The 13,079-nt window shown below is 50.9% G+C and overlaps 1 protein-coding gene across 14 annotated transcripts in view; it reads right to left on the bottom strand.

Annotated features, from left to right (window-relative positions):
- The window catches only part of LOC122682154 (ninein-like protein), a 705,741-nt gene that overhangs the window by 631,922 nt on the left and 60,740 nt on the right, over nt 1–13,079 (bottom strand). For all 14 annotated transcript variants that reach the window (XR_006337232.1, XR_006337233.1, XM_043884949.1 and 11 more), the window contains 4 exons: nt 10,759–11,176; nt 5,864–5,960; nt 1,026–1,198; nt 469–535 (listed from right to left, as the gene is read on the bottom strand). Coding sequence is in view for 12 of the 14 variants with exons in the window: in XM_043884949.1 (XP_043740884.1) it covers nt 469–535; nt 1,026–1,198; nt 5,864–5,960; nt 10,759–10,941 (520 nt within the window). In the remaining 2 variants the exon portion in view is untranslated. The remainder of the gene's footprint in view (nt 1–468; nt 536–1,025; nt 1,199–5,863; nt 5,961–10,758; nt 11,177–13,079) is intronic.

Genomic DNA, 13,079 nt, shown 5'->3' with positions numbered 1-13,079 from the left:
CCTCCCGCTGGAGCCGTGGTCCTGCACATTCTGCCCTGTGACTCACTCTGGTGAGAGGCGTCCTTAAGGAGCCCGCACACCCACGTGCCGGTGCACCCAGCGTTGCTGAGCACACCTGTGACTGCCTTCCGGGAGCTCTGCCAGGTTCCCAGGACCAGAGCCACGTCTCGCCCTCCACGTGGGGCACAGTCAGGGCCTCTGGTGAGTGGGGAGGCTGCTGGCCCAGGCCTGGCACATTAGGAAGGAGTCCCCTGGCCCATGCCGGCTGGTCGCGAGGATCACTGTGACCCTAGCCAACCAACTACCTGCTCTCTTAGCCAGCGGCCCCTGCCCAAGGGTCTGACTTCAGGAATCTCAGAGAGACCACCCACACCGGGCACCTCCCAGGAAACTCTCCTTCGCTGACAGCCTGCTGCCTGACAGCCCAGCACTGACCAAAGGGGGCATCACCACAAGGCCAGGCTTTACCTTGGGCTTCAAACAATTCATTCTGAGGCTCCTTCGCACTGTCGGCTTCTTCATCAGACTTGAGACTCTGTGGAAAATAAGAAAGAAAAGGACATCAGCCATGATTACCCGCAGAGGGTGGATCTGCCCCGTGGATGTCCTTTCTGACACGAAGGCCCAAAGGATCCCACAGTGGACACCTCAAGGAGTCTCAGTGAGTGCCCTGGAGGCATCCATCACGAGTCCGCCAAGTTCTGCAGGGTGAGCCTTGGTCCAAGTGCTGGACGCAGATGACCGTGGCTGTGGCACACCTGCTTTTTCTGCCCTCAGCCGAATAACCTTCCTTCCTCCGGCCAGGGGAGGGTGGTAGTGAAGGGGATGCCCCGCGGCCCCCGTTTCTGAAAGAGGATGCTCTGTGGCCAAAGATGCCCTGCAGACAGAGAGACCCAGAGACACCTAAAAACCCAATGAGGTCCCCAAATAGCCCCTCTTCCAGTGATGAGATGCCCTCTCCCATCCTCCTGTGTCATGTCATGTGACCAGTGACTAGGGGAGGTGCCTAGGGGGGTTCCACCCACCTCCACGCTTTCCAGGGACGCTGAGCGGCAGAGCTGGCTCCTCACACTGGGTCTGACCGGCTGCTCCGGTAAACCTGGGCCTCCACCTGCAGCGCCACAGGGCTCGGGCTGGCTCCTACGGCCGTACCACTTAGAGCCGCTCATGTACTTTGGAGGCACGGCATGGGAGGCAGCTGGAAAGAAAATGGGAGGTGTGTGGGGTTCTTTAAAACAGACCCTGGGCCCACTTGTGCTTATGAAGATGCAGATTCAGAGGTGCGATGTGGCTCTCAGGGACAGACAGAAAACGCCAGAAGAACACAGGGAATGGCCAACGTGAGGCTGGGGCTGAGAAAGCTAGGCTGGGAGACAGGACTTTCCATCCTAAACGCTCAGTGTTGCTTCAGTGTTTCCAAGCAAAATATACTTTTGTTATATGATAGAAAACTAATTAAAAAAATCTAGCATTTTATACAAAGAAATAACCTTCCAATAATCCAAGTGCTCTAGAGACCAGAAGGTCATTTCCCACCCATCTGACCCCACCTTAATACAGCACCCCACCTGGATAGAACACAAAGGGCAAGGACCTCAGCACAACCAGGCAGGCTCAGACTCCGCATGAGTCTAAAGTCAGGGGCAGAGGCAGGTGTGGACTTCAGCTAGGGATTCACGAGGCTCCCTCAAGCCCTAATACATCCCTGCACTTCCTTCTTCCCTCCTTACCTGCCCACATCTGTGGAGCAATGGGGACTCCGCAGGCAACGACACTGTCTCTGCAGGCACCTGAGTAGCCAGAGAGACTGGGGAGTGGGGGTGCGGCCTGGGCTGTGACCAGGAGTGAACACGGGTTCTAAGGGAAGGAATCAGAAGGGGCCAATTGGAGAGAAAGGCATAGGGTCCCAGGAAGTAAGGCCAGGCCAGGAAAACAGACCGTTTCACACAGGTGGGTCATGTTCCCAGAGACTACCTACCACCTCGTCTCTCTCCTCCTCACCCGAAACTGGCCCGCAGTCTCTGACCTTGGGAGCATCAGAGGAGGAGGCTGGGTCCAACCGGGCCTCCAGGAGAAACAGTGATGCCAACGACGCACAGAAACTGAGGACAAGGAAGGAGTCTTGGGAGGAAGATGCCGAGTTCCATGTGACAGAGGACATCTAGGGCAGGATGACCATGTTCCTGGACCCTGTGAGGTTATCATGGGCAGGGTCCGGCCGTGTACACTCTCCCCATGTGGGAACTCCCAGGGCTGCTGGAGAGGAGGAGCCGTTCCCACTGACAGGGAGGAAATGAGAGGCTTGAGCACCCCATGAAGGGAACAGGGGCCTGCATGCAGGCTCTGCACCTGCTCTGGTTTCTGTCTACACACAGGCTGTGGCTGGTTTCTGAGCGGGGAGCAGTGGGAAGAGAAAGGCCATGTCAGGTGGGAGTGGGCAGCGGGGTCACACTCAGGAAACCGGGTGCACCTGACAGCACGCGGACCCCTGCCTGGAGCTCAGCCACTCGCCGCTCACCAGAGGTCGTGACCCTGCACCACGTCTGTGCCCTTGGCCTGACTGGGCTCCTGCCTCTCCCCTCCTGATATTCCCCAGTCCGCGTCCAGAGGCCCCCGTGCCCTTGATATGGTACCCCATATTCTTCCTTGTTTCGGTTTCTCAGCACTTTCCTCAGAGCAACGAGACGCCCATAAATCACACACATTAGGACCAGCTCATAAATGTTCTACGAAAGTGTCACCTCCTCCCTCCACCAGGGGGAAATGAGCCTCCAGAAAAGTGTGTCCATGTGGCAAATCAGGCCAGGAGGGGGCAGCGTCTCACCACCCACAGAGCACAGAGTTTTGGCCTCTCAGTGTGAAGCTCTGAGGGTCACGGCCAGTCCCCACCCACTGCCCAGACGGCCAGCAGACCACAAGGTCAACCGAGCCTTGTGTTTCCTGTGTGTGAATATTTATTCATAGGAGCAGAATGCCAAACTCTGCAAGTTAAAAATGCACTGGTTTAGGATCTCCCAGGTGGTCCAGTGGTTGGGACTCTGCGCTGCCAATGCTGGGGGCAAAGGTTCAATCCCCAGTCGGGGAACTAATATCTCACCATGCTGAGAGGCGTGGCCAAAAGATTAAACAAGCAAAAAAAAAAAAAAGAAACCAACAAAAATATTTGGTTATGTGTTCTGTGATGGCCTTCACTGAAGAAGAACGACTGAGAAGCAGAATGTTCTTCAAAACCCCAGCCATTTGGCCCCAGGATGCCATGAACATTCCTGGAGCATCAAAGCACATGTTTCGAATCGTGGCATGAGTCGCTGGGAAGGACCAGCAGGCAGATTAGAAAGCCGGAGAGAGGGATGCTGTGGATTGGCAGGGGAAGCAGGGATGAAGCCCATGGGGGAGACCGCGAGGGTGGCCCGCATGGGAAGCACACAGCCCCGGAGGGCGGGGGCAGGGCTCACTGGGCTCTCACAACAGGGGCTGCCTGTGTGCACCAGCCCTGGCCGAGCCACCTCAGGCAGGCCTATGACTGACCCACCCACTGACTGGGTAATTGAGGAAAGCTCTGAAAATTCAAAGAAGAGAAAAACAACACAAAACAAAACGGGGGTTGGCCGAGAAAAGCACCAGTCACGAAGAGGACACAAGTTGCCTACTCACAGGAGTTCCAGCACAGAAAAGGGAGCGATGACACGGGCGTGGCCTTTCTCAGGCACCTTCATGCCCAGGGTCACACGATCACACCCCAAGTCGGGAAAGGCAAGTGGCCTTCTTCCCACTTCAGGGAAGAGAAACCTGAGACAAAGCAACCAATGACCAGAGCCTTCAGGTCCCAGGGCGGCCACTGACAAGCTGACTCCTCCCCTGGTCAGACTCCCTCGGTGCCGCCCCCCCACCCCGTCACGCCCGACCCCCTTAGCAGACAACTCTCCAGTCAGGCTTGTCCCCAGTCAGGCTCCTCTCCCCTGTCAGACTCCTCCCCCAGGGCAGACTCCACCCCCTTATCAGACTCCGCCCCTATCAGACTCCGCCCCCTTATCAGACTCCTCCCCCACAGGCTTGTCTCCCCCAGGTCAGGGCTCCCACGTGGCTCCAGCAGGGGGCGGTGGGACACCAACGGATTTCAGCCCCAGGGGAGGCCGCAAGTGCTTCCCCAAGGGCCTTCCTCCAGACTAGAAAACCTCACCTGAGAAATGGGAACGATCAGCCACAGGATTTCAGGGGTGGGGGGCGCTGGGGGGCTCACTGGAATCTACATGAAAGGTACATAAGCCCCAAATCTCCCAATGGCACTTGCTGCCCCAGTCATGCACCTGCTCCCGACCAAGGCCCCTCCCGGGGTGTGGGAGCAGACCAGGGGCCTGTGCGGGTCAGACACCTTGAACCCCTGCCCCGTGGGGGAAGGAGGGACCCGCTGGTCCCTGCACTCTCCCTCCCAGCACTGCTCAGATGCAGCCCCGACCAGTCAACCAGCCAGAGCACGGCAGGCGCTGCCAATCAAGGAGTTGGCACATCTTCTAAAGAGCACCTCTGCCATAACCTTCCCACTGTACCCACAGTCCATACCTCCAAGCGGGCCTCCCTCCAGAATTCTCCCTTCACCTCCTGACCAGTATCAAAGCCCTCCTTCGCTAGTTTTGAAATATTACCTTTGTTCCACTGGCCCCACTGTAAACCAGGACTCTAACAAGTCCGAGGAGTACAGATCACTATTATCTGAGACAGAAGACAGGCAGACAGCTGCCTCAGCTGGTGGCATCCTGCTTGCCCCACCAGTCTCTCAGCCTGGCCAGCACTTTACACCTGCACTGCACTTTTGATGATCAAATTCTTCCACCTCTCCACACCCACTTTATCTTGTCTACACCCTTCACTGTAAGAACAGCACTAGATATTACCTGACATTTGGGAGATTGTGACTTATAATAAATATGAATTTGGTCTTCCTCCCATCCTTTGCACAGCTTCTAAAACTCTTGGAATTTCCTAAGTAATGAGAGCAACCACACCCAAGATTATGCTGATGAGGTGACTTTGAGAACCACACCTTGAGATGGGCTGGTTGCCAGGGAAACCAAGATGTGATTAGAGTTTGGAACTTTCAGCCCTACCCCTGACCTCTAGGGAGATCAGAGGCTAGATGTTGAATTCACTCACTGATGCCCCATCACTGGATCAGTCATGACTGTGTAATGAAACCACCATAAACCCCAAAAGGACGGTATTCAAAGACCTTCTGGGTTGGTGAACACGGGGAGACTGGGGGTGAGTGAGCCCTGGAGAGGGTGTGGGGACTCTGAGCCTCTTCCCACAAGCCCATGGATCTCTCACCCCGAGTTACATCCTTTTGCAATAAACCACTGATCCAGTAATCGGTTTCCCTGAGCTGCTCTAGTAAATTAGTTGAATCTGTGGAGGCCATCGGCACCTCCGATCTTTAGCCAGTGGGTCAGAAGCACAGGTGACAAGCTGGACTTGAGATTGTTGTCTGAAGGCATTGCTGTCTTAGCCTGTGGGGTCTGCAGCTATATCCAGGGGGATGGTGTCAGAATGGAGTTGAACTGAAGGACACCCAGCTTGTGTTGCAAAATAGCCTGGTGCAGGGTAAACTACATAGATCTAATGACCAGAAGTGCCAGGGTATTAAGAGGATTTTGTGCAGTGCAGAGGAAACGAGAGTTTTCCCCTTACAGAACCATTTCACAAATAAGGAACCCAAAGAAGAAAAAAACCCAGGTGCTGCAGTCCATGGTCCCAGTCCATGCAGCTGGGGATCATAGACCTGCTGCATTGTTCAGGTACAACATCATATTCCAGAAGTCACAGAGTGATGGAAAGAGATGTAAAGAAGGCCATGAAGGCCTCTTACCTGACTCCAAAGACCCACTGTCTTCATCTGAGGAGGCAAGACCAGCCTGTGATGACAACACAGCCACAAAACCATCCTTAAATTCCTCGAAGTTAACCTGTGAATTTGAGAAAAGCGGTCAACACTGCTTTCGACAGGCCACATACATAACACACTAGCCTTTGGAGTTTTCTCAGATGGAAGATCTTATGTTGCCTTCAGCACTGAGGACATTTATTTTTTCAAATATTTACTTAAGGTTTTAAAAACCTGAAGATATAGTAAGGCAATTAAAAGTGCATCATAAGCCCATCACCAAAAAACACTATTAACAACTCCATAAAAGGAAATTAGATAACAGTTAGAAAACAGTGCGGAAAAGAGGTGTCTGATGACCACAAACATTAGCACATAAAGAAATATCCATGCCTTCACCACCCACCAAGAAAGAGAACATGCCAGCACCTAGGCTAGTCCTCCACCAAGGTTCCTTTCCTGATTAAATACACCGCCCCTACACTGGGGGAAAAAAAAAGCTCTGAACACTCACACATATGTCCTAAGAGATTCTCTGGAGTATACGCACCTAAGAATGGGATTGCTGGGTCACAGAATATACATTTATATCCTCTTGGCAAATTGAATCTTTTGTCATTATACAATGCTGACGCTCTAGTTCACTAATGTTTTTTCCCCTAGAGACTAGCTTTCTTATGGAGTTTAAAAGTTTCATATCAACCAGTTTTACCCTCTTCAGGGACAACACAAAACCTGTCTGATAATTTGTGCCTTGGTTATCATTTATTTTAACTCCTTACAAGATATTTCTGTTTTATATAGCCAATGTTCATTTAGAATTATTCAAATATTTGCCACTTTGTTTTTCCTTTCTTCCTTCATTTCCAACCTGCCTGGGATAGTTTTCCCTCTATTTGAAATATATCTTTCAGACTTAACGTTTTTCTTAAGTATGCTGGTGCTAAGCTCTTTTAGTGTGATTGTCTGAAATGTTTTAATTTCACTTTCTTTTTTCAGCAAAAACATAATTTATTAAAAGAGTATTGGAAATGATCCAGATGTACCTAAAGAAAATGGGTAAATAAACTGTGATTCAGTCAGACAATGAAAGACGACAACAGGGGAAACAAAAACACTGACAGAGACAATAAATGGACACTGATCTGAACTCTCTGAATACAGACTGCAGACATGATACTGAGTAAAAGAACCAGAGTATGCACTGAGCATGTGCTGTATATATGTCCACCTGTAGGAAGTTCAGAAACAGGCAAACAAATCTCTGCTGTTCTCATCAAGACAGTGGCAACTGCTGGAGCCAGAGGGACCCCAGGGGCACCTGAGGAGGGATGCAGGATGCTGGGGGCCCAGGGCTGCTTTCAATGGATGTTCACTGAGCTGCACACTTCCCAACTCTTTTCTCTGCCTGTTCTTCACCTGAGGTCACACAGAAAGAAATCGATGCAAGACATACTTCTAGGTCAAAATGTCACCGGTATGTGCTAGAGAAGCAGGCCTGGGGCTCTAGTTCCAAGCATGCTTCCCACACCTGGCACAGAACTTGAATGAGCACATTTCTATTGCTGCCTCTGAGCACTAAATACAGCTGTTGGCTGTGGAACGTCTCTGCCTGGGTTATACACTATCAGACCTGAAGGTGGACTACTTATATGTGTGTTTATCTTCTGGCTCCCCAACTAGCATGTGGTCTCACGGCTGACACATTGTAAATACTCAACAAAGGTCTACTGGATGTGTTGGTCTCTATATCCTTCAAAACTGAGCAGAATTCACCTTCTCAAGGAGACATTCTTTCACCTTTTTTAAAAAAAAAATCTATTTATTTATTTTTGGCTGTGCTGGGTCTTCGTTGCAGCATGCAGGCTTTCTCTATTTGTGGCAAGAGGGGACTACTCTTCCTTATGCTGTATGGACTGACCATTCTAGTAGCCCTCACTGGAAGGTGGGTGTGAATTTGCTAAACTGCTAGTATGACAATGTCTGAAACTTCTCTCTTTTTTATGATGGTGCATCAATTTCATCAATTGGATCTATTAATTTATTGTTGTTCAGTCACAAGTCATGTCCAACTTTTTTGCGACGCCATGGACTGCAACACACCAGGCTTCCCCTGTCCCTCATCATTTCTTGGAGTTTGCCCAAGTTCATGTCAATTGATTCGGTGATGCCATCCAACCATCTCATTCTCTGTTGTCCCCTTCTCCTCCCTACCTTCAATCTTTCCCAGCATCAGAGTCTTTTCCAATGAATCGGCTCTTCCCATCAGTGGCCAGAGTATTGGAGCTTCAGCTTCAGCATCAGTCCTTCCAATGAATATTCCAGGTTGATTTCCTTCAGGATTGACTGGTTTGATCTCCTTTTGACTCAAAAATCTTCTCCAGCACCACAATTCAAAACCATCAATTCTTTGGCACTCAGTGTTCTTTATGATCCAACTCTCACATCCATACATGACTGCTGGAAAAACCACCGCTTTGACTATATGGACCTTAACTAATCTTACATTGAAAAGGCTATGTCCAGACTTTTGCCACGTGGATCAATACTAGAAAGAATACTCTTGCATAGCTTTCATTTCACAGAGATATTGTATTGCTTTCATTTTTACATTCCTAGCTTCTAGATGTTGCCTAGCACATAATAAGTGCTCAAAATTACTTGCTGAGGGACTTCCCTGATAGTCCAGTGGCTAAGATTCCAAGCTCCCAATGCAGGGGACCCAGCTCCACTGCTGGTCAGGGAACTAGCACTCACATGCCGCAGCTAAGAGTTCGAATGCCCCAGCTAAAGATCCCACGTGTCACAGGGAAGACTGGTGCTAAATAAATAAACAAATATAAATAAAATCCAAAAAACTTGTTGACTACATGGGAGCAGAATGAAATGCCCATTTTGTTTGATTCAACCTCAGATTTCTTTTGTGTCTCTGATAATACTTATCAGCTTTCCTTTGAGCCATCAAACAGGAGGGGATTTGGGGATTCTCTGGTGGTTCAGTGGCTAGGACTCTGCACTTTCACAGTCAAGAGCCCAGGTTCAATCCCTGGTTGGGGAACTAAGATCCCACAAGCTGTGTAGCATTACAAAAAAAAAAACAGGAGGGAATCTGATGGCTGAGTGTGCTGCTGTTTTATCTGATACCATTTGACTGTGTTTCTGTGTCCTCTCCCATCACAGCTCACAAAAGGAGGAAGGGCCAGGATAAAACACATCAAGGAAACCAGATAACCTGTTTATGATGTTTTAATCAGTGCTGATTTTCACAAATGTGCCTTTTACTTACCTAGCCCTCGAATACAATTCTAGGTGATATCAAGAGGGGCTATAACAGGAGCGATCAAAATCACACCCGATTTTTTTTTTCTGGCCACACCATGCATGGCATTGGCATCTTAGTTCACCAGCCAGGGATGGAACAAGCTCCCCCTGCAGTGGGAGCATGGAGTCTTAACCACTGGACCATGAGGGGAGTTGCCACACCTGAGTCTGAAGTCCATAAAGAAAAAGCAGTAGAGGGAAAGTGACCGAGCTGGGTGGGGTGGGTGTGTGAGGCAGAGCCCTCCTCGCCCCAGGAGCAGCTCTGCTGGCAGCACCGGCCACACAGGCTCTGGGGGAACTAACAGGAGTCAGACGCACCTCGAAGCTCCCCAGGGCCAGCAGGGAGGGGTTTTAGGTGGTTCTTCATTTGTTTCTGCCCAGGCACCAACTCAGGAATCTTTCCAGGCTAGACTTTTTTTTCTCATTCAAAATGAGAGCAGTTTTATTGAGTTCTGTTGGGGGTGGGAAACAGTCTTCCTTCTAAGGTAAGATGACCAACACAATTATAGGCACTGCTTTTTTTTTTTTGCAGTCTGTGGGATCTTAATTTCCGAACCAGGGTTGAACCTGGGCCCCTGGCAGTAATAGCCCAGATTCCTAATGACTGGCCCACCAGGGAATTCCCAGGCACTGTTTTAAAGTGAACACGTGTACCTCCCTGGTCTAGTGGTTAAGAATCCGCTGCCAATGGAAGGGACGTGGGGCTCGATCCCTGGTCTGGGCAGATCCCTCAGGCTGCGGAGCAACTAAGCCCAAGCACCACAACTGCTGAGCCTACACTCTCGAACCGGGGCTCTGCAACAGGAGAAGCCGCTGCCATGAGGAACGAAGAACGGCCCCCACTCCCTGCAACTGGAGAAAGCCTGTAGGCAGCAAGACAGAGGGCAGCCAAAAAAAAAATTCATTAATTAAAAACAAAATGAATATGTTACATCTGGACACATTTAAGAAACAGGAACAGTAAGAAGCTTCTCAGTGTTCCCGTCAGGAAACCAAGGCCTGGTCCAGACTCCAGATGACCTTTCTAGGCGACCTCGAACTTCCTAGAGAAATGAACTCCATGCACACTTTCTTCCTGTCTGGGACAGATACACTCAGAGGGCACCACTGAAGGCAGGGAGCTTTGGTTCCTGCAACAGCAGTGCGTGATGTTTTGTCCAGGTGCTAGATGAATTTCACGCTGGGCAATTTTATGAGACAATCTGCCTTCGAGGTACTTTGAACCTGCCTCTGAATGACCCAGCACGTGAGCTGCACACAGATCTCTGTTTTGTGAACCATCCATACCAACCTTCCACTCCCCGGACAAATCAGCCAAACATCTTTCTGGAAAAATGGAACAAAAACAAATCTGTGGAAGTCACTATGCTTAAAAAAGGGCAATCTTAAGAAACCTCTTTCTACAACACAGGAGTTCCATAAAAGGATAAACAGCATCCCACTTCCTCCTAACTTTACTTTGATGAGTATCTCTAGTCAACTGGTGTTTCTCAGATGTCCACGGCTATCACCACAGGCTCTCTATGTTTTTCTCTGCAAGAATGAAGTCCAGTACCCACCCTGGCGAACTGGTTGTTTCCGAGAAGTGTGTGCAGAAGGACAGGCAGCTGTTTTTCCAGACGGAGCTTCAGGCAGAGCTGGGTCAGCTCCTCCCGGTCCAGGAAGCCTGTCCCCGTGGTGTCACAGCTGCTGTAGACGTCTCTAAGTTGTGAAACGTAGTGGTTCTCTTCCTCTTTGTCCATCCCATCACAGGCCGCGTGCAGGACAGGAAGACGACGTGCTGTCGGACTGACCCTCGCCTTCCTCCACTGTCCTGAGGCGCCAGGCAGTGTGGTCCAGGGCAGGGTAGGAGCTGGGGTGTGGGCACCAGGGTCCTCTCAGGGTACGTGAGGCTGGAGGAAGTCAGGTGAGGCTAGAAATGTATTCACAGGGAGCCCGTCCTCCTTTACTGGCTTGAAAAACCAGAATTACTTTGTTCTGTAAAAAAAAAAAAAGTACCTATTATAGAATAATCAGAAAAAAAAGAGGTAAGTATAAAAAGGACCAAAGTTATCCAAAATTTCATCACCTAAAAAAATATCATTATTACTATTTTGGCAAACATTCACTCTGTTCTTTTCTCTATGCACTTACACACAGGACCTGCTAGATGCCTGGCACTCCTGCCCTAGGATTCCAGTCTTGGGCAGAACTCAGGTGTGGGGCTGGAGGTCAGAGGGCACCGAAGGCCCTCTCAAGAGCAGTGACAAGCCAGCCCCATCCTGAGAGAGCTTGCTGGACTGTAGCCCCCTCCCAATTCCACTCAAGGGCTGATTCAGGGGCGAGGGCCCCCCACCCTTAGCCCACTGTCACCCCGGTCATGCCAGCTTTGCCCATCACAGTTGAGTCTTGGCCATTCAGAAACACTTCTTTTCCCCTTCTTTCCCTCATCCCTAGGAAACTGAGACCCTGACCCAACAGAGCAGGCGCTTTGTTTTCAGCCATCCAGGTATACGCCATCAATGTGATTCAGACCAGCATTCTACAGGTCAGGCACAAAAGATCTTTCAGGTGCCCTTTGCTAGGATACTTCCTAACCTCCACCCAAGATAAGGGCCAGACTGGCCGGTGTCGCAGCCCTGCTCCCTGGCCACCGGGGTGGGGGCCTGTGAAGGGGGACACCCCCTTATCCCTCCATGCCCTCGCGGCGTGCTGCACCCTCAAGGGACTGAGCATGGGCGATCGACTGTCCTCGCCGCGGGCCGGGAGGGTCAGCTGGGTCCCTGGTGATCGCCTCCCTGCTTCCTCGCTTCGTGGGTTGCTGTTGCCCTGGCTCCTTAGGCTCCCCAGGTGACGCTAGTGGTAAAGAACCGGCCTGTCAATGCAGGAGATATAATTATGAGATGTGTGTTGGATCCATGGGTTGGGAAGATCCCCTGGAGAAGGAAATGGCTACCCACTCCAGCATTCTTGCCTGGAGAACCCCCATGGACAGAGGAGCCTGGCATGCTACATACAGTTCAAGGGGTCGCAAAGAGTCAGACACAACTGAAGTGACTCAAGCACAGCACAATACTGCTTTCAAAATGCTGGGGAAAATAGTGGGAGAAAGGAGTCACTGCTTCTGGTCATGGGAGCCCTCCTTCCGCCCCAGGATGGGGGTCTTTCTGCAGCCAAAATTCCACATGGCAAACCTCAGCGCTGAGATGGGCCAAGATGGTTTGGAAAAACTGAAAGGGTGCCTCCACCGGGGATATACGCCGGGGCTCAGGTCTGTACCACAGCCACACTGATGCCCCCTGGCCTCCCCAGGACTCAAGAGTCCCAGAAAAGGGCTGGAAAAGTCACCGGACACTCTAAACACCTCGGAACTATGACATCTCTTCTATTGTGCTCATCACACCATGACTGACAGCAGAATCACCATGCTGCACACGGGTCCCCAGGTTCCCAGTTGCTCAAATCCTATTTCCAGAAATGTTCCCCCTCCCTCCCTCCCTCCCAATGGGGAAAAGGGATCAACCTAAACACAGAACAAGAAGGTGAGAAGGAGAAGGGCTTTAACCCTGTCCCTCCCAGCAGGGAGCCAGGAGTATATCACTCCGACTCTGTTCAGACTCCCCAGCCTGTGTATGGGGACAGAGAACACTGTCCCCTAGAACCCCCACGCAGGACCCTGGGAGGGAGAAGACATAGGGGACCGTCAGGTGGGGTCCAGTGTCCAGTATTGCCCACCCTTGGCACCCAGGCCTACTCACCATGAAGTGCAGGCCTCACAGCCAAGTGGTCGTTATAAATAATAGAACGTCCAAGGCCCTCTTCAGTTTCTCTCTTCACCCAAACTAAATTATTTAATCCTTTCTGGATTCTACAGACACATAAAGGTCCGCACATGGACACC

Source organism: Cervus elaphus, chromosome 23 (assembly GCF_910594005.1).
Source record: "Cervus elaphus chromosome 23, mCerEla1.1, whole genome shotgun sequence".
NCBI classification, from domain to species: Eukaryota; Metazoa; Chordata; class Mammalia; order Artiodactyla; family Cervidae; genus Cervus; species Cervus elaphus.
Note: the sequence above shows the minus strand (reverse complement) of the source record. Positions and strands in the feature narration are given on the sequence as shown.